The sequence below is a fragment of the Convolutriloba macropyga genome, chromosome 2 (assembly GCF_964194025.1).
Source record: "Convolutriloba macropyga chromosome 2, txConMacr16.3, whole genome shotgun sequence".
Classification (NCBI taxonomy): domain Eukaryota; kingdom Metazoa; phylum Xenacoelomorpha; order Acoela; family Convolutidae; genus Convolutriloba; species Convolutriloba macropyga.
In genome coordinates this window covers 19,384,200-19,404,364 of record NC_134469.1, presented here as the reverse complement: position 1 = coordinate 19,404,364, position 20,165 = coordinate 19,384,200, and the positions used below count along the sequence as shown (strand labels likewise).

Sequence of the window (20,165 nt, the reverse complement as noted above, 5' to 3'; positions counted from 1 at the left end):
AACATAAACTCTTTGGTGACTTCAATGGTAACTTTTGTTCATAAAGGCAAATAATTTCAGCAAGAAACACACTTCTTTCAAACAAATGGACTAACATTGGCGAGACCTACTTCTGCCGCTCAGACAAAAACAACACAAAGTTACTTGATCTGTATTTCACAAATTTCAGTTCCCTACAAAATAACAGTAATGTGCAGTGAGGTAACAATTTTGCGCTTAATTTCAGTTACCGGAAACGAATGCAGGGGAGAGAAGAAACAATCCATGCAGTTCTAGCATATGGTTAAATTTGCAAAACCGCAGATTCATTGAAAAACTAAGAACGAAAATTGAGTCTACGTTGAAAAAGTTTTAGCAGATGGCATAAACAGTAAAAACTGCAAATTCCTTCCAAAGAGTTAAAGAATTTCTCTTAAAGAAAATTGAATCAAGTGGCTGTAAAAAATTTTAGTCAGCCAGAAAAAATATTGAACTGACACGCAAGCTAAAAAGGCTGCCTCCAAAAAAAGTCACTTAAAAGAATTGTACCTCATCAAAAGTTCTGATAGAAGCGAAAAGAGGCGTGATGATATATCAAAGTTAGTTAAACAACTGTTAAGAACGAAAATGAGTCAATTTTATCCATTAAGAGAAATACGAAAGACTGCTAGTAGATGTAATAAAATTTTTTTTTGAGGTCGTAAGAAAGCTGCCAGTTGACCCAAAAACTACACAAACAAAATTCTCAGCCAAATAAAAACAAAAACAGTGTTAATGCTTTTAATCTTAACAACTACATTTTAAAGGCATTGCCTCCTCAATATCAACGCTACTATATATGACATTTGGGCATTATTGCAATTGCTTGAAAATAGCAAAAATAATTCCAGTTTTCAGAAATGGAGATAAAATTGAGCCATAAAAATACCGGCCAATATCTATCTTACCAGGCATTGGAAAAGTCTCCGAATTCGAGAATTGTCTCCTTCGTGAACAGAGAAATTGTCCTACTAAAAATCAATTCGGCTTCAGAGACCAACGAAGTACAATTTACGCAGTCGTAGAACTTGTCGAGAACCTGAGATCAAACCGGATAAATAATGCACTGCGAACCAAAAGCATCTTCTTTGGCCTTAAAAAAGTTTTTGACAATATTCACGACCAAATTTTGTTTAAAAATTGCCTGAATATCGTATTCAGGGGGCATGTTCTAGAACTGCTAAGAATCTATCTCACTAATAGCGTGCAGTTTACCAAATTGGTGTTAGAAAGTCAACAATGTAGATTATCAGAACTGGCGTGCCCCAGGACTCCATTTTGGAATAATCATTTTTTAAAATATATATAAATGATATCGATTTTGCTTTAAATTGAACTAGTACTTTTTTGGATGCAGACGATACAGCAATTTTCACTGAGGGGGACATAAAACAAAAAGTGATGAGCACCAAAAGCTCAAGATAGATCGGCAATTTGGTCAAAAATTTTTCTCACATTGCATGCGGATAAAATAAAAAGAGTTAAGTGTTACGAAAAAAACCCGTTATCCTAACGCCCTAAACATTGAGAACACAGAAAAACACAATATTTCAGTAAAAAAATATCTTTTTAACCTATTTGACAATCTTAGTTTCTAACAACATGCTTGGTCTTTGGAAAAAATTCAACACCCTTCTGTTCCCTACTCTATCGATTGAGGAAAAGTTTAAGCACAAGGCAGCTTGAAACAATTTAAACAACATATATGCTGCCGATTGCTGAATATGGAATTCTGGTTTTTAGCTGCGCAAAATAAAAAAACTTTGAAACCCCTGAACATGATGAAAAAGACAATTGCTTAAGTTTTGACTTCAAAAATAAGTCTGAATCCATAACATCAAACATTAGGAAACAACTCAAACACTAAGCAGAAGGCAGCCTGCAACAGTTTATAAAACATATTTGCAGCCAATTGCTCAGTATGAAGATCTAATGTATGGCTGTGCAAAAAAAAATTGAAACCACTGAACATGGTGATAAACAGAACTGCTAGAATTTTTTTAAAAGAAAATTGAATCAATAAAATCTACCAGAAAAAAACCACTCAAATACAATGTATCGGAGCTACGCCTCTATGAAATTTTGAAAACAGCAAAAAAATAATAAGGAGCGAAAGCTCAGTTTCATGTCTAGAAAATCTTTTGTCCGAAGATGGGTTTCTTAAAATTAGGAATGGCTCAACGCGATCTAGAACATTTTCTAGTCTGTTTTCCAAATTTTCTAAAAAAAGTCATACTAAATCAAACCTTCAAGTTAAAGATTTCTGCCATTAGTTCCTCGTTAAGTACATCATAGTCAATTGTGAGTTACTATCTATAGTTAATTAGAATTAAATAAATTTTTATCAAATTTTTATTGACAGCGAAAATTTTCCTGTTTGTCTTGTCAGCCTCTAACATAGTCAATACTCTTCCACTTGAGACACTTCAAAACAAGCCTTCATGGCCTAATTGTGATCTCCAGGAAGGATATTGATTTTACCTAGATACAAAAGTACATGATTAGGATTTTTTGACCTCTGTAAACAATTTGTTATTATTATGATAAAAGTGGTACCGTTGGAAAGCTCTGGAAAAATTTGATTTAATTTCCAGTTAAATTTATTTTCAAATTGTTTATTTTGTTTCTTTTGTCGCAGAAAATTTGAAGCTTACGATTTTTAAAATTTTTATCATTTCGGACTTGTACATGCTTTGTTCGCAATTTTTTGTGCATAAGACATTTTATGAAATTCAACTAACTGTATATGTGTTTTTTCTCGTTTTGGACACTAAAAAAAGACAAGACGCAAGAGCAATAGAGGCTACCAATAGCCAGTACAAAAGCTACTGAATTCTTTATCTTCCACGAGTGAATTAAAGACGTGTTTAAAAATTGAATTAAAGACGAGTCTTGTGAGCGTATCATTAGAAATCCCGTCCAGCGTATAATATATAATTTAAAAAATTTGTGAAATTAGTTTTTTCCGGTGATTTAAGGAGGTTAGAGTATGTGATCATTTGTTTGATTTTTGTTGTGTTTGTTCCCATTTTCCTTAATTTTTACGCACTTTCTAGCCACTTCTAATGAAAATTGTGTTCAAATTACCAAAAAAAATTTTGATTGCCCATAAAGTTTTACCTATTAAAATAATTCAGTGTTGTTGAACTGTTTAATCCAAAGTTCTGGCTAAAAACTTTGATGAATTTTTTTTGCTTTTTCTTTACGGACAATGGCACAAATTAAGTTACTTTACTCCAAACTTTTTAAATTTGACCGATTAACAGACCTATAAACTGCTGACACTATCTTAGATAACTCAAAAAGGGGCTAAACAATTTTGCCACATTTCTTGCCCAATGAACTCGATAAATAACAAAAGGCATCATTATTTTGAATTTTTTGTCAAATTGTCGGCATCCAAAATATTTGGAACAATTACTTGTTCCGAAAAGACGAACAGCAATAGCATAGCTAGTTTTGTTCCAATCGTTGTATTTTGCATCCAAAAATAGTTCGGATTGTAATCATTCTCAATATTTTTCACAAGTAATTTTTGCTTTAAACGTAGTTTTTTGCTTTTTTATTACTTAGAAGACTAATAAGATTCCTTTTACGGAAACCTATCTAGTGTTTTTAGTCGAAAATTATGGTCATTTTGACTTTCAAAGTTTCAAAATAAGTTATCGATTCTACATCTTTGCCGATTTCTTCTCTATTTGTTGGTGAACTTGTAGCTTAAAGAAAGCAAATGCAGGTTGCATCTTCCTTCTAATGTATTACTTAATAATATTTTTTACGGGTTTCATATTTAAATATAGATTTTTTAGTTTTGATAAAACAAGTTTTGACATAAAATTTTCAATGTTTGGATAATTTTTCGTCCTTGAGCTTCTTTTTTTGTCTGGTCACATTATTGGTAAATCTCAGATCACATTAATGGCGTTTGACAAGAAAGCACAGTTGAAGATGCCAGTTTTTCAGTGACCCGTGTACGGTTTTTTCCGGCTTTGACACCATCTTCTAGCAGAGTTTGATTTAATTTTTGTGTTTTTGTCCTCAAATATTTTACAAAATATTTAAGCCTTGCACAAAATAATCAGAATTTACAAAATTTTGCGCAATATTTGGAGTTTGCACTTTGAGATTTTAAAAAACATTTAAACTATGCTTTCTACAACTTTGCATAATTTGTTTTTTGTGTCTACTTTTTATCTAGTGTCATTAATTACAGGTCGCATATCACACTTCTTTTGTTGACAAAAGGCGCAAATGAGTTATATCTGATGTTTTTATTGCAACGCTTTTTGTTTAACAGCTTCAACACTGGTTTTCGCTTCGCAAAAATTTAGATTTCTTTACCTCTTTTTCTAGTGAGATACAAAATAATTTGTTTGGTTGATGTTTTATTTGACGCTATTTTGATTTTGTTACAAAGTAATCTATTTCAAAAGAGGGAATTGAGTTTTCGATGTAGATAAGGTTTTTTTCCTGTTTTTTGTTTTGTTTTGTCTTGGGATGTAGTCCTAATACTGGCAGTCGGCCCTCCAGTTTGGCATTTATTTGTTATTAAGCGATTTGAGTTTGAAACATTTCTTTATGTCTTACACCAATTATTTTTGAGCAATGTTTGAATTTTTAGAAGTTTTATATCTCTTCCTCATTTGGTGGACAATTTAGTGAGAAATGTGGGTGAGCGGGGTGAGAAAATTATATGCAAACGGATATTGGTGAGCCTCCATGTTCACTTTTTGGTCGGTTTTTGAGTTTAAAATAGTTTGGCTATGAATGCTTATAGGGTTTCCAGAATAGGTTCTAACTTCTATTGACATCGTTTCTAACATTTATGAAATAACATTGAAGCAAAACTTAAAAAAAGCTAACTATGTTACAACTCAGGCCTTTATTTTAGCTTTTGCAATTCCGACCGACCAGAGATATTCTTCAAAAACAGACATCGCATTCGAATTGTAAGTGCAATAAATATTGCCGCAAAAAATTTTCATTTTACAAATAGGTGTTTTCAATGTCATTCCTTGATTAGTACGGTTAAATAATTGAGTTTAGGCACAAGAGATCCTTACAAACACTTCTTACGGGAGAGAAGAAAAGGCAGAGACGGGGATTGAGAGAATGTTGGCAGAAGGATTCTTCACAGCAGCCTATCCTCTACATGATGTAAGGCAGGCACAATTCATGTTTTTAATTGCGTATTGAAAAAATTTTGCTTCAAGCCTGATCTAACAAACGCTAGTCAAACACAGATAGCGTCAGTCTAAAACAGGTCAGGTAAATTTACCTGAACCGGGTTCGGGTAACCCGTACTTAACGCCAAGTCAATATCAGTACTGGGCAAGTCTAATTGCAAGTCTAGGTATCAGTACTGATTCAGAGCTATGATCATAACACATTTAAGACTTGTCAGACTTGGCCAAGACTTGGCAAGTCTTAATCCAAGTCTTGGCCAAGACTTGGCAAGTCTTAATCCAAGTCTTGGCCAAGACTTGCCAAGTCTTAATCCAAGTCTTGGCCAAGACTTGCCAAGTCTTAATCCAAGTCTTGGCCAAGACTTGGCAAGTCTTAATCCAAGTCTTGGCCAAGACTTGGCAAGTCTTAATCCAAGTCTTGGCCAAGACTTGGCAAGTCTTAATCCAAGTCTTGGCCAAGACTTGCCAAGTCTTAATCCAGTCTCAAATGGCCGAAAAAAAGGTCAAAAATAGCCGAAAAAATGGTCAAAACTGATCGAAAAAACGTCAAAAATGGCCGAAAAAAAGGTCAAAAATAGCCGAAAAAAAGGTCAAAACTGATCGAAAAAACGTCAAAAATGGCCGAAAAAAAGGTCAAAAATAGCCGAAAAAAAGGTCAAAACTGATCGAAAAAACGTCAAAAATGGCCGAACCATATTATAACCTATATTATAACCGGGTTATAAACAGTGATATAAACAGTGATATAAAGAGTTATAGTTGGCTAATTATAACTAGTTTTACTAGCACTAACAGAGGGCAACATTGGCTCTTGAGTAAGTTTATATTGTGGGACATCTCTCGGCGCTTGTTCGGGCAGATTTGTAGGACTTTGCGCCATAATAGGGTCCACTGGGTGCCGCACCACGGGACCTCGGGCTATCATGGGAACCCTCACAGTAGCACCCCTTTTGACAATTTTGCCTCGGTTAAAGTTCGACATTTGGCTGATCTGAAAAGTACATAAATTTGGTGATTTTCGGCTAAAATTCGGCTCCAAACGGCTGAAAAATGGCTCAAAACGGCCCAAAACACCTGAAAAACCCTCAATGGACCCTCCCGGGGGGCTAATAATCACCCAATAATCAATTTGGTATGCCCCCGGCATCATTTTCTAGCACCCCGGGAAAGTGGCCAAAAAGTAATGCCAAAATCGTGGCACGTTGCGAAATTTTTTTGAATTCGAAAATTTCACTCGAATTTTTTTGAAAAGTTGGGTTTGACTTGGGAATCAACTTGCAAGTGTTACCCAAGTCTTGGCCAAGACTTGTCAGACTTGTAAGACTTTTTTTAAGACTTGCCCAGTACTAGAAAACGAAATAAGACTTGGATTTAGACTTGCCTAGTACTGATATAGACTTGGAGTTCGGTACGGGAATCGGAACTTCAGTTGAATTTCAGGAGAAAAGAAACCTGAAACACACCTGAACTGTTGTTCAGGTAAATTTTTACCTGAATGAGATCAGGTGTAGTTACCTGAAAGCTTTTTGTTGCATTCAGCAATGTAACAGCAAAAATCTTTCATCAAATAAAACTAAACTATAACAAAACAAAATTACAAATTCTAAAGGAAACGACAACTATTTTATTTAGGAATGTCCAGCCGATTTTTTTTAAACCAAAGTTACTGTTAAAAACGATGCGTTAGCAAATTATATTCTCTTGAAAATTTGTTCTCATTGTCTCTCAAAACACAATGAGAGTGGTCCTAGTTAGTTAGTGGTTCCAAAAAAATTGGATAACAAACTTTGCATATTAAGGGTCCGAAAAAAACTTTAATTCCGACCATTTATGGCTTTTTCTTTATAATATTTTTAAAAGGAAGCTTCATTTGGTTGCAATTGACTGTCTCCTCAAAAAACAAATGAAGTCATAGATAAAACAACCTAGAAGCCATTACTTCCACAGAAAACCCACTTCCAAAAAATCACAGAAGAAACAGTTCCCATTCTTTCGTTATGGTTGGCTACCGTTTTCATTTTTTTCTTCCCGATTCTGTTGAATTTAATTGATCCGATGAGAAAATGATAGAAACACAGTTATTTTATTAGAGCCAGCCGGATCTCAACAAAGCAGAAGATGAGAAATATTAGTTAAGAAATGGCACACTAATTACATATTTTGTACTAAATGTTTTGTAACATTTAGTGATCGTGCGTTTCTTAATTTATTTTTCGTATTCAGACCGAATTTTTACACAGTTTTAAATTTTCTAAAGAATCTCAATTGAATTCATCCAACGGGAAAACAATTGGGTTGCTAATTTGTGCAATTGATAAAGCAAAAAATTCGACGTTCAATTGTTTTTGACAAATGCACAACTATATAATATCATTTGTTTAATTTAAGTGTTATTTGAGAGGGTTCTTTGGTTTTTGTTGTTGTTCTTACCGTATATGGAAAAAAGTCTTTGCAGCATTATTTGGAAAATTCTCGATTTTTTTTAGTCTTCGATTTGTTGAGTGCTCAGGATCAAAAAATGGCTATAAACCTTGATAAATCTGTCATGTATATTAAAAGCTCATCTTCTGTGCTCCTTGAGACGGGCTTTGGACTTTGTGTTGTATTAGGATTCATTTTTTGCAACAACGCATTATCACAAACTACTTTCTGTCTGCTAATTGTAAACATAAGTTGCAAGGTTTTAAAAACTGGCTCGTTGAACTTTTTAAATAAAAAACAATCTTTTCTATATTTCACGAAAACCAAGAGGTAAGTATTTCAACTATCAAAACACTGAAAAGCTAATATCCCAAAATTACGAATCACCATTGGAACCCAAAACCAAATATCTTATGATTGAAGTGGAAATTCGTTATTATCTCAAAAATATTGCCTAAGCATTTATGTTGGCTTTTATAATTTTTACAACTATGCCGATTGGATCTCAAACATTCACATTCTGGAGCAAACATTCACATTTGAAGAAAACTTGTCAATTTTTCTATAAATCAAAAAAACATTTTACAGTAATCCTATTGAGGTTCCGTAATCCTGTTTAACAGCCAAACATGTTTCCTTCTGCTAATTATTGTTTTTCAAATTTATGTTAAATTAATTATATTCTCTCGTGAGTAACAACTTTGGAGTAACAAAATGAAAAAACAGAAAAATATTGAAATAAACTGGGTTTTTTGGCAATGGGTCCTTACACCGAGCAGAAAGGCAAAAAGCATCAATTGATGTTTAGTTGGAGAAATTTTCCCCATATTGGCAATTGGAGATTAAGAGAAAAATAGAAGATTTGTATCTGACAAAGTCATGGATGATCTGGATGTAAAAAGATAACCCTAGTTTGAGGAAAAAATTAGCCAAAATGAGTTTTGAAAGTTCATTTAAAAAATGCATATCATTTTTGTCGCTGCTGTCCACAATTAGGATTCATTTTTTGCTTTCATCACGAAAGACGCTGACATCAAACAGAATCGTATTTCAGCTAATACTCTTTCTGTACTTGAGCAGTTTTTTTTTACTCCTTTCCAGCCTGATAAAAAAATGCTCTTCATTTCGATTTGATAAAATTCTAGGTATTATTAAGACAGATCAATTAGTTTAATCAATTAAGGGGAGCAGGTTGTTAGACCGCGTACGCAACTCTTTTTCAGAGTTCTAAGAAAGCGCCCAGTCTAACTGCAGTCGACAAAGATAGTGGGAAGTTAAAGAATGAGGCTGACAATCTGAGTAGCCGGCAGATTCTGTGGAAGTTCTGGACGCACTGGAGCAACTGGAACAAGTACCAGCCACTGCATCACGTGAGAGAGTACTTTGGGGAACAAGTGGCCATATACTTCTACTATTTGGGTAACCTACCACAATTCAAAAAATGCTGTCGTAGAATTTTCCATGTTTACGGCAAAAAAAAGATGTCGACGATTTCTTTAGTTTAAATTTTGAACGGAAGACGCAAAGATCGGATTGTGACTCAAGAACTTTCCAACACTTGTATTCTATAAAATTAATAATGAAAAATTGATTTTAAAGTGAATCAAATTTATACATGATCTATTTGGAAAATTGCCAGTTACTAAGGCTTAACGAGAAAGTTTTGAGTCAGTTTTGATTTCAGGATTTTACACGGGTGGTCTGGTACCCATTGCAGTGATTGGATTGCTCGTCCAGATTTACTGCATATTCTACGCCTCAATCGACAACCCACTATCGTAAGATAAATATAACCGATAAATATAACATTAAAATATAAATGTTATGAATGAGTCATTAACTGCCAGGAGCTGTGTTATAGACTTTCAGTTGAATCATAAAATTTTTCCTTGTGATTTTTACTAAGGCTAGAGTTCTGATCATGGCACTCTACAGACATTTCATAGAAAAAAATCATTAAAAAATTCTGAATTTTTCCCGAACATTATGAACTCCAATTGTGTGGATACTATGCACATTATAAATTTTTCGGCTGTGATTGGACTGAAAAGTATGAAAAACTATTATCTACCGGAAATTTGCGAAAAACTCAACAAAGAATCCGAAAAATGAATTCATCCAAAACATAGCTTAAGAAAAGTGAACATTAAAAATTTAATTAATATTAAAACTAAATATTGAAAGTGAATATTAAAACTGAATAGCAGTACACAGAGTATTCAAGTGAAAGTGTAAAGGTCAACAAAAACTTTTAAGTATCATTCGAAAATTTCATTTTTATTTCTGAAAACTCTATGAACATGTTGAAAGACTCAGAACATTAACATTAATGAGTCATTAACTGCCCGGAGCCGAGTGTTATAGACTTTCAGTTGAATCATAAAATTTTCCTTATGATTTTTACTAAGGCCAGAGTTCTGATCATGGCACTTTACAGACATTTCATAGTAAAAATCATTAAAACTGAATAGCAGTACAGAGAGTATTCAAGTGAAAGTGTAAAAGTCAACCAAAATTTTTAGGTTTCATTCGAAAAATTCATTTCTATTTCTGAAAACTCTATGAACAAGTTGAAAGACTCAGAACATCATGTACATACTATTTTCAGAAAAAATTACTGGAATTCTACTGCACATACTTGGGTACCCTTAGGTCACTCTGATTCATTAGTGCCCGGATTTGCCCATCTTAGATACCATACTTAAGATCATTTATGGTTCAATCCACGGAGGGCCAAATTTTCATGGATGATCTTACCATGGTATCCAAGTTACCATAAATGGTCAGGTTTATGATATTCAAGATAGCCATTAATGAAAACCCTATGTATACAAGATCACCATTAATGGTAACTCTATCCAAGATGGCCATAAATGAATAGAGTTTGGTATCTGATAAAACCATTTATAAAAGGTTCATGGTATTAAAGAAAACCAGTTATTGTAGGTATATGGTTTATAAGAAAAAAATTGCAGCAGTAGGCTACTAAAAAACAGTAATTGGCGAGACTTTTGTATCAAAACAGTATACAGATAAACGCAGAATTGAGCCGCGTACAAAATCATGAATTGAAACAGGAATCAACTTTAATCAGTTTGTATCCTTATCCAGACATTTCATTAAACAAAACTGATTTCGTAGAATTCTCTTCCCGTCGTGCGTTAATAGCTTCTTTAGTTGCAAGGCGAAAAGTTTCTGTAAGTATAGTTTTTTTATGCATACGTTATCAAAAAGATTGAATAAAATAGGCATAATCATCTGACAAAATTGTTGTGATCCTGTTATCATGAGATTTTGAAAAAAAACGATGAAAACAATCTAAAAACTACGACGAACTAATAAAAATAACACTAACAAAAAAAAGCTGCTTGAAAAGAAAGAACTTCTCGTGTAATTAGGATTACATTAGCGTCAAATATAAATAGTATTTGTTATTTTGTATCAAAAACACTTATAGCTAATATATACTGATCAAAGCCACCGAATTTAATAAATCGAACAAAAGGAAAATTTTATTTATCAACAAGATTTTGGAGTATTTGTAAAGTTAAAGTTTACATCTTCAAAATTTGATGACTTTTGAGAGACTTTTTTGACATTTAGAAAAACAGTTTTGCTTTTTTGGACCCAATTACCATAAGTGTGCTACGTTTCATCAATATAAAAACATCTGAACATAATAACCAATAGTTCATCGCATGGTACACTTAATATCAAATTAGAGAGATTTTAAGCAAAAAAGAGGTCTATTTAAGAAGCAAAAAGTAGACCAAAGTCATCTAAGTTGCAAACATAAATCACTTTTATATCGAAAGCAATAGTTTTATTGAACCATATAAATGTGAGAAACATCACAAAATCATCAAAAATCGACACAAACTAGTCTAGCATGTGAAGAAAATTTAATAATTGACTCAATTTTTTAGAATGTATAATGTCTTTTAAAATTGCGTTTTTTATTTCCAGCCTACCCTTTTCTCATTAGATATCAAGAGCAGTTTTTCAGCCGCGCAAGTCAGCTTACGAAACACCGTAATCGCTATCTTTACAAAAAGGAAAATTGATTCCTTAAAAAGTGCTCAGTAACAGATAAACTGTTCTTGATATTTCTATTTGAAAAAAAAACGAAATTTTTGTAGAAGCGTTAGGCAGACCATCTTTTTGTGTTACAACCTATATGATACTGGTAGACTGGGATATCAGTTTGCTTTGCTCTGAACAACTTTATGCGCATTACGGAGTTTCAAGTCCGGGTCGCGTTGAGTTCAGGTCAACAAACCGATCAACAATTGGTTCTTTCAACGAGGAGATATTTTAAATTAAAGGCCTATTACCGAATGACCTATTTCGATAACCGAGTTTCACGTTTCGCTGAAGTAAACCATCAAGGCCTAGAGAAATCAGGCACAAAGTTTCTGTATTAAAGAAAAACAGTTATGGTAGGTAAATGGTTTGAAAGAAAAAATTGCAGGAGTAGGCTACTAAAAAACAGTAATTGATGTTTCTTTTGTATCAAAACAGTATACAGACAAAAGCGGAATTGAGCCACGTCAAAAAGCATGGATTGAAACAGGAACCATCTTTAATCAGTTTTTATCTTAATCCAGACTTTTCAACAAACAAAACTGATTTCGTATAATTCTCTTCTTGTCGTGCGTTATTAGCTTCTTTATTTGCAATGCGAAAAGTTTCTGTAAGTATAGTTTTTTATGCATACGTTATCAAAAATAAAATAGGCATTGATTGAATAAAATAGGCATAATCATCTTACAAAATTGTTGTGATCCTGTTGTCATGAGTTTTTGAAAAAAAACGATCAAAACAATCTAAATACTGGGACGAACTCAAAAAAATAACACTAACAAAAAAACTGATTGAAAAGAAAGAACTTTGCTGGTAATTAGGATTACATTAGCGTCAACTATATAAACAGTCTTTGTTATTTTGTATCAAAAACACTTATAGGTAATATATACTGATCAAAGCCACCAAACTTAATAAATCGAACAAAAGAAAAATTTTAATTATCAACAGGAATTTAGAGTATTTGTAAACTTAAAGTTTACATCTTCAAAATTTCGAAATTTTGACAGACTTTTTTGACATTTAGAAGAGGGTTTTGCTTTTTTGGACCCAATTACCATAAGTCTATAGGTCATGATAACCTATAGGTTGTCGCATGGTACAATTAAAATCAAATTAGAGAGATTTTAAGCAAAACAGACGCCTATTTAAGAAGCAAAAAGTAGACCAACGTGATCTAAGTTGCAAAAATAAATCACTTTTATGTCAAAAGCAAAATTTTTATTGAACCATAAAAATGTGAGAAACATCACAAAATCATCAAAAACCGACACAAACTAATCTAGCATACGGAGAAAAATTAATAATTTAATCAAAAAATTTAGAAAGTAAAATGTCTTTTAAAATTGCGTTTTTTTTTAATTCCAGCCGACCTTTATCTGATAAGATATCAAGTGCAGTTTTTCAGCCGCGCAAGTCAGCCTACGAATCACCGCAATCGCTATCTTTGCAAAAATGAAAACTGATTCCGTAAAAAGTGCTCAGTAGCAGAAAAACTGTTCTTGATATTTCCATTTGAAAAACGAAATTTTTGTAGAAACGTTAGGCAAAAAATCTTTTTGTGTTAAAAACTATATGATACTGGTAGACTGGGATATCAATTTGCTTCGCTCTGAACAATTTTATGCGCATTACAGAGATCCACGTCCGGGTCACGTTGAGTTCAGGTCAACAAACCGATAAAAATTGGATCTTTCAACGAGGTGATATTTTAAATTAAATGTCTGGTACCCAATGACCTATTTCGATAACCGAGTCTCACGTTTCGCTGAAATAGGCAATCAAGGCCTAGGGAAAACAGGCACAAAATTTATGTATTAAGGAAGACCAGTTATGGTAGGTATATGGTTTGTAAGAAAAAAATTGCAGGAGTAGGCTACTAAAAAACCAGTAATTGACGTTTCTTTTGTATCAAAACAGTATACAGATAAAAGCAGAATTGAGCCACGTCAAAAACCATGAAATGAAACAGGAATCATCTTTAATCAGTTTGTATCTTAATCCAGACTTTTCATTAAACAAAACTGATATCGTATAATTCTCTTCTCGTCGTGCGTTAAAAGCTTCTTTATTTGCAAGGCGAAAAGTTTCTGTAAGTATAGTTTTTTATGCATATGTTATCAAAAAGATTGAATAAAATAGGCATAATCATCTTACAACATTGTTGTGATCCTGTTATCATGAGTTTTTGAAAAAAAATGATGAAAACAATCTAAATACTGGGACGAACTCAAAAAAATAACACTAACAAAAAAAAGTTGCTTGAAAAGAAACAACTTCGCGGGTAATTAGGATTACATTGGCGTCAACTATATAAACAGTCTGTGTTATTTTGTATCAAAAACACTTATAGATAATATATACTGATCAAAGCCACCAAATTTAATAAATCGAACAAAAGAAAAATTTTAATTATCAACAGGAATTTGGAGTATTTGTAAAGTTAAAGTTTACATCTTCAAAATTTCGGAAAATTGGTGACTTTTGAGAGACTTTATTGACATTTAGAAGAAAGTTTTGCTCTTTGGACCCAATTACCATAAGTCTGCTACGTTTCATCAATATAAATACATCTGCACATGATAACCAATAGTTCATCGCATGGTACACTTAATATCAAATTAGAGAGATTTTAAGCAAAAAAGAGGTCTATTTAAGAAGCAAAAAGTAGACCAAAGTCATCTAAGTTGCAAACATAAATCACTTTTATTTCGAAAGCAATATTTTTATTGAACCATATAAATGTGAGAAACATCAAAAAATCATCAGACATCGACACAAACTAGTCTAGCATGCGGAGAAAAATTGATAATTGACTCAATATTTTAAAAAGTGAAATGTCTTTTAAAAATGCGTATTTTTTTTCGAGCCTACCTTTTTCTCATCAGATATCAAGTGCAGTTTTTCAGCCGCGCAAGTCAGCCTACGAAATGCCGCAATCGCTATCTTTACAAAAAGGAAAACTGATTCCTTAAAAAAAAGCTCAGTAACAGATAAACTGTTTTTGATATTTCTATTTGAAAAAAACGAAATTTTTGTAGAAGCGTTAGGCAGACCATCTTTTTGTGTTACAACCTATATGATACTGGTAGACTGGGATATCAGTTTGCTTCGCTCTGAACAACTTTATGCGCATTACAGAGTTTCGACTCCGGATCGCGTTGAGTTCAGGTCAACAAACCGATCAAAAATTGGTTCTTTCAACGAGGAGATATTTTAAATTAAAGGTCTATTACGGAATGACCTATTTTGATAACCGAGTTTCACGTTTCGCTGAATAAGACCATCAAAGCGAAGGGAAATCAGGCACAAAGTTTATGTAGTGATACTCCCCATTAAATGGGCAATCTAAAACACTTTGATTCCAGACAAAAAAAATCATTTTACTATTGCGACGCCCAAAACAGTCATCGGTGTCCAAAATGGGCCACGAGGTTCGGAGCATAGAGAGCACAAACTCACGCCCTCAACTCCTGAAAAACATTTAGGAGTTACATACGGGGAAACGCCCCTTTATCTCAAGAATCCAAGCCGCCCGTTTATGTGGATATACTCGTGTGTTTTGGGGTACCGGAATTTGGGTGACACCCAATTTACCCAAAAATGCGATTAATTTGAAATTTGCCCTAAAATAATTTCCTGATCAGCGGATTTGATAAAACCAACTGGTTAGTCGCAGCGTAAATTTTTTGTCGTCTGAATGCCGCATAGAGATTTGTGGAAAAAAATTATGAGTCAGAAGATGAGGTTGGGTATGAGAAAGTTTTATGATGTTGATTGGACCATAAAAGTCTATGGTCTTAGAGATGGTGTCCAAGAAATCAATAAAATTGTTTCATGAGTTGTTTTTACATATCCAAGTTTTTGCATGAAACCCGCATAAGGCTACATTGATACCTTCAATATCAAAATAACGCAACTACGTTTATTTGATTTCGGATGGCAGTTCCAGAGATATTAACAAAAAATTTAAAGGAAGCATTTGTTTTGGTATTCGAGCAGTGACCTAGATCTCCCAAAATTGCTCAAGAACAGTCCCAAAACGCGTTTAACGTACATTTGGAAAACACTTATTATCACCGTGACGGTTTTAGTTACTCCAAATTATAACAACAAGTTCGGAAATAAATTTCCCAGCTCACGATAGAGGCAATAGTGTTTCTGAAGTTTGCACAAATACCACAACGTCAGCATTTCCATGATTTCAAGAAATATAAAAAGTTGTAATTTTTCAAGGAACAATGGTTCATTTCAATTAACAGGCATGGGTGCTTGTTGGAAAAAGATAACTGCTGTGGTAGATAAAAACATTTGACACTTGAACAACGAATTTTTGGCAAAATAAAAAGTTTGTTTTTTCTTCAATTATCTTTAATTTCTCTGTTGATCAAGACATCTAGTAAAAGAAAAGATCTATGGAGTTGGAAACAGATCAATAACCACCAAATGTGATTATGGTGCCTCTATTCGATTTATTATTACGGGAGAAATAACAAAAACTGTGAAGCAGTCGAGAAACAGTTCTTGACTATATTGAGTAATCAATCTGGGAACTTTGCTCAAGAAGTAGTAGTATTAGGTAAACAAAAAATCTATTCACCTATTTGGCTTGGTCTGTAGCAGTTCTTGTTATAATCATGTCAATAGAGTTTATTGAAAACCGTTCTAAGCATCAAAAGTTCTTTGAAGTTCAAAGTTTTGAAAAAAACTGTTTTTCTAAATTCTATCAATTCCAAAGAAAAGAAACAAAACGCCAAATCAATAAAATCTTTTAAATGAGAATTAAAAAAAAATAAAGATATTTTTTCAACAACAAAAATTTGAAAATCTGGTGACTCTAGGGGGAGATGTATCAAGATTTTGGTCAGTACCATAGGACATATTTCGACTTCCGAGTTTCACGTTTTCGCTAAAATATTGCACCAATTACTTAAAAAAGAAGTAAAATTTGAAAATAGTGATACTTTGTAAAATGGGCAATCTATAACATTATAACTATAATCCGACAAAAAAAGTCAACTTTACCTAGTCAACGCCAAAATAGCCGAAATTGCGCCAAACTCAAGGTTGGGCTCAAGCAGAAGGAAAGTTCACGCACTCAGCTCCTCAAAACCAGGTAGAGTTTAAAAATGCGGATAATCCCACTATCTCAGGAATCTAAGCAGCCCATTTATGTGGATATAACTGTGTGTTTTGGGGTACTGGAATTTGGGTGACACCAAATTGACCCAAAAATGCGATTAATTTGAAATTTGCCCTAAAATAATTTTCTGATCAGCGGATTTAATAAAACCAACTGGTTTGTCGCAGCTTAAATTTTTTGTCGTCTGAATGCCGCATAGAGTTTGTGGAAAAAAAATTAGGAGTCAGAAGATGAGGTTGGGTGTGAGAAAATTTTATGATGTTGATTGGACCATGAAAGTCTATGGTCTTAGAGATGGTGTCCAAGAAATCAATAAATTTGTTTCACAAATAGTTTTTACATATCCAAATTTTTGCATGAAACCCGCATAAGGCTACATTGATATCTTCAATATCAAAATAACGCAACTACGTTTATTTGATTTTGGATGGCAGTTCCAGAGATATTAACAAAAGATTTAATTGAAGCATTTGTTTTGGTATTCGAGCAGTGACCTAGATCTCCCAAAATAGCTCAAGAACAGTCCCAAAACGCGTTTAACGTACTTTTGGACAACACTTATTATCACCGTGACAGTTTTATTTACTCCAAATTTTAACAACGTGTTCGGAATCAAATTTCCCAGCTCACGATAGAGGCAATAGTGTTTCTGAATTTTCCACAAATATCACAACGTCAGCATTTCCATGATTTCAAGAAATAAGAAAAGTTCTCATTTTGCAAGGAACAATGGTTCATTTCAATTAACAGGCATGGGTGCTTGTTGGAAAAAGATAACTGCTGTGGTAGATAAAAAATATTTGACACTTGAGCAAAGAATTTTTGGCAAAATAAAAAGTTTGTTTTTTCTTCAATCATCTTTAATTTCTCTGTTGATCAAGACATTTTAGTAAAAGAAAAGATCTATGGAGTTGAAAACAGATCAATAACAACCAAATGTGATTATGGTGCCTCTATTCGATTTAATATTATGGGAGAAATAACAAAAAGTGTGAAGCAGTCGAGAAATTTTTCTTGACTATATTGAGTGATCAATCTTGGAACTTTGCTCAAAAAGTAGTAGTATTAGGTAAACAAAAAATTGAAAACCGTTCTAAGCAACAAAAGTGCTTTGAAGTTCAAAGTTTTGAAAAATTTTTTTCTAAATTCAATCAATTCCAAATAAAGGAAACAAAACGCAAAATCAAAAAATCTTTTAAATGAGAATTCAAACAAAAACTAAACATATTTTTAAAACAACGAAAACTTGAAAATCTTGTGACTCTAGGGGAGATGTATCAAGGTTTTGGTCGGTACCATACGACATGTTTCGATTTCCGAGTTTCACGTTTTCGCTAAAATATTACACTAAATACCTTAAAAAAGGAGTAAAATTTGAAAATAGTGACACTTTGTAAAATGGGCAATCTATAACTTTATATCTATAATCCGACAAAAGAAAGTCAACTTTATCTAGTCAACGCCAAAATAGCCGAAAATGCGCCAAGCTCAAGGTTGGGCTCAAGCAGAAGAAAAATTCACGCACTCAGCTCATCAAAAACAGGTAGAGATTAAAGATGCGGATAATCCCACTCTCAGGAATCTAAGCAGCTCCGATATGTGGGTGTTTTTTTTGTTTTTTGGGGTACCGGAATTTGGGTGACACTAATTTGACCTAAAATGCGATTAAATAGAAATTTGCCCTCAAATAACTTTCTGATGACAGATTTAAGGAACCAACTGGTTAGTTGGAGCTCATTTTTTTAAGCCTGAAACCCGCATAGGGTTCTGCGGAAAGCATTTTTGAGTCAAAAACTTAGGTTACGCAAGAGAAAGTTCGATGATATTGAATGGGCCGTAAAAGTCTATGGTATTGGAGATTGTATCCAGAAGTCATTAAATTTGTTTAATGAGTTGTTTCTGGATCTCCGTTTTTTTGCCTGAAACCCACTTAGGGTGTTGTGAAAAGCATTTTCGAGCCAAAAAATGAGATTGCACGAAAAAAATTATGATCTTGGATGAGCCATAAAAGTCTGTGGTCTTGGATATGATATCCAAGACACCATTGAAAATTTTTTTTGTTGAAGACCAGTTGCAACTACGATATATTTGACGTACTGCATGATCGCAAAGACGTCACTTGAGATCATCTTTAAGTTTTTTTTATGGTCTTATGTATGGTATCAAAGAAGTCATACAACCAAACATGTCTTACGTATGGTTTCCAAGAAACATTTATGGTGGTCAACCCGTGTGAATCGTCGATTTACTATTGGAATATACTGATTCAGTGATGAAAGTCCATGACACTCGGGTCCGGGTGAGCTCGCTTGAAATTAGAAATATTATATATTGCTAGGATTGCACTAAAGTATATCTGATTGGATTTCACATCGGTTATCATTTCTATCTTGACCTGTATATTGGCAACTCTTCAAAAGGGATATAATCATCAATTTATAATCAAAATTTTGTGCTCTGATCGGCACCCAGTCCTATCAGGACATAAGGAATTTTATTTGTTTGTTTGTTTTGTTTGTAGTACTCAAGTGTGCAATAGCAACTACACCATGTGTCCACTGTGTGATGTGTGTGAGGTATGGTACTCGTCATCCAAGTGTCTCTTCTCATCTGTCGGAGTCGCATTCGACAACAAGGCATCATTTCATCTCACTTTAATTTTCATTCGCCTGACCGGGTTGCCACTTAATAATAACCCCACAAGAATATACGATATTATACATATGATGCGCTATTGTTGCACAATTGTTGTTCAATTAAAAGAAAATAATCAATTATAAAATGTTTACAGTGTGTCATATACAGCCTATTACGATTATAGGGTTTTTTTTAATGACTGTCAACCTGGGTAGCAGAGTCATTCAAACTGCCCACTCCCCCCCCCCCCCCGCCCACCCTCCCACCCTCTAACTGAAAAATACATGAAGTGGAATATCTGTTTGTATAAACTTTGGCTGAAAACTTGAAACAACTTGTAATTTTTCGCACTACGTAAACAGAATCTTGTGAGACCAGTTTGTTGGATTTAGTTCAATAACTTGTACGTAGAGGAAAACTATTCTGGATTGTCTTGGGTAGCTAGTTATTCCACAATAGTAAAATGCAACCAGTCATTCCACGATAACATTTTGAACACAAACTAATACAAAAGTTCTAACGCGATATGACTACAGCAAATTATTTCTTTTTTTTCTTCAGTACACAATATTCTACGCATGTGTGATGTCTCTGTACTCTGTGTTGTTCCTGGAATTCTGGAAGAGGAATATGGCACACATGGCCGCATACTGGGAGGTGTATGACTTCGCGCCACT

The 20,165-nt window shown here is 33.6% G+C and overlaps 1 protein-coding gene across 1 annotated transcript in view; it reads left to right on the top strand.

Annotated features, from left to right (window-relative positions):
* The window catches only part of LOC142334846 (anoctamin-7-like), a 35,078-nt gene that overhangs the window by 13,181 nt on the left and 1,732 nt on the right, over positions 1-20,165 (top strand). Inside the window, exons 8-13 of the mRNA XM_075383173.1 lie at positions 4,910-4,967; positions 5,065-5,175; positions 8,849-9,044; positions 9,310-9,403; positions 19,373-19,487; positions 20,050-20,145. Of these exons, the coding sequence (XP_075239288.1) occupies positions 4,910-4,967; positions 5,065-5,175; positions 8,849-9,044; positions 9,310-9,403; positions 19,373-19,487; positions 20,050-20,145 (670 nt within the window). The remainder of the gene's footprint in view (positions 1-4,909; positions 4,968-5,064; positions 5,176-8,848; positions 9,045-9,309; positions 9,404-19,372; positions 19,488-20,049; positions 20,146-20,165) is intronic.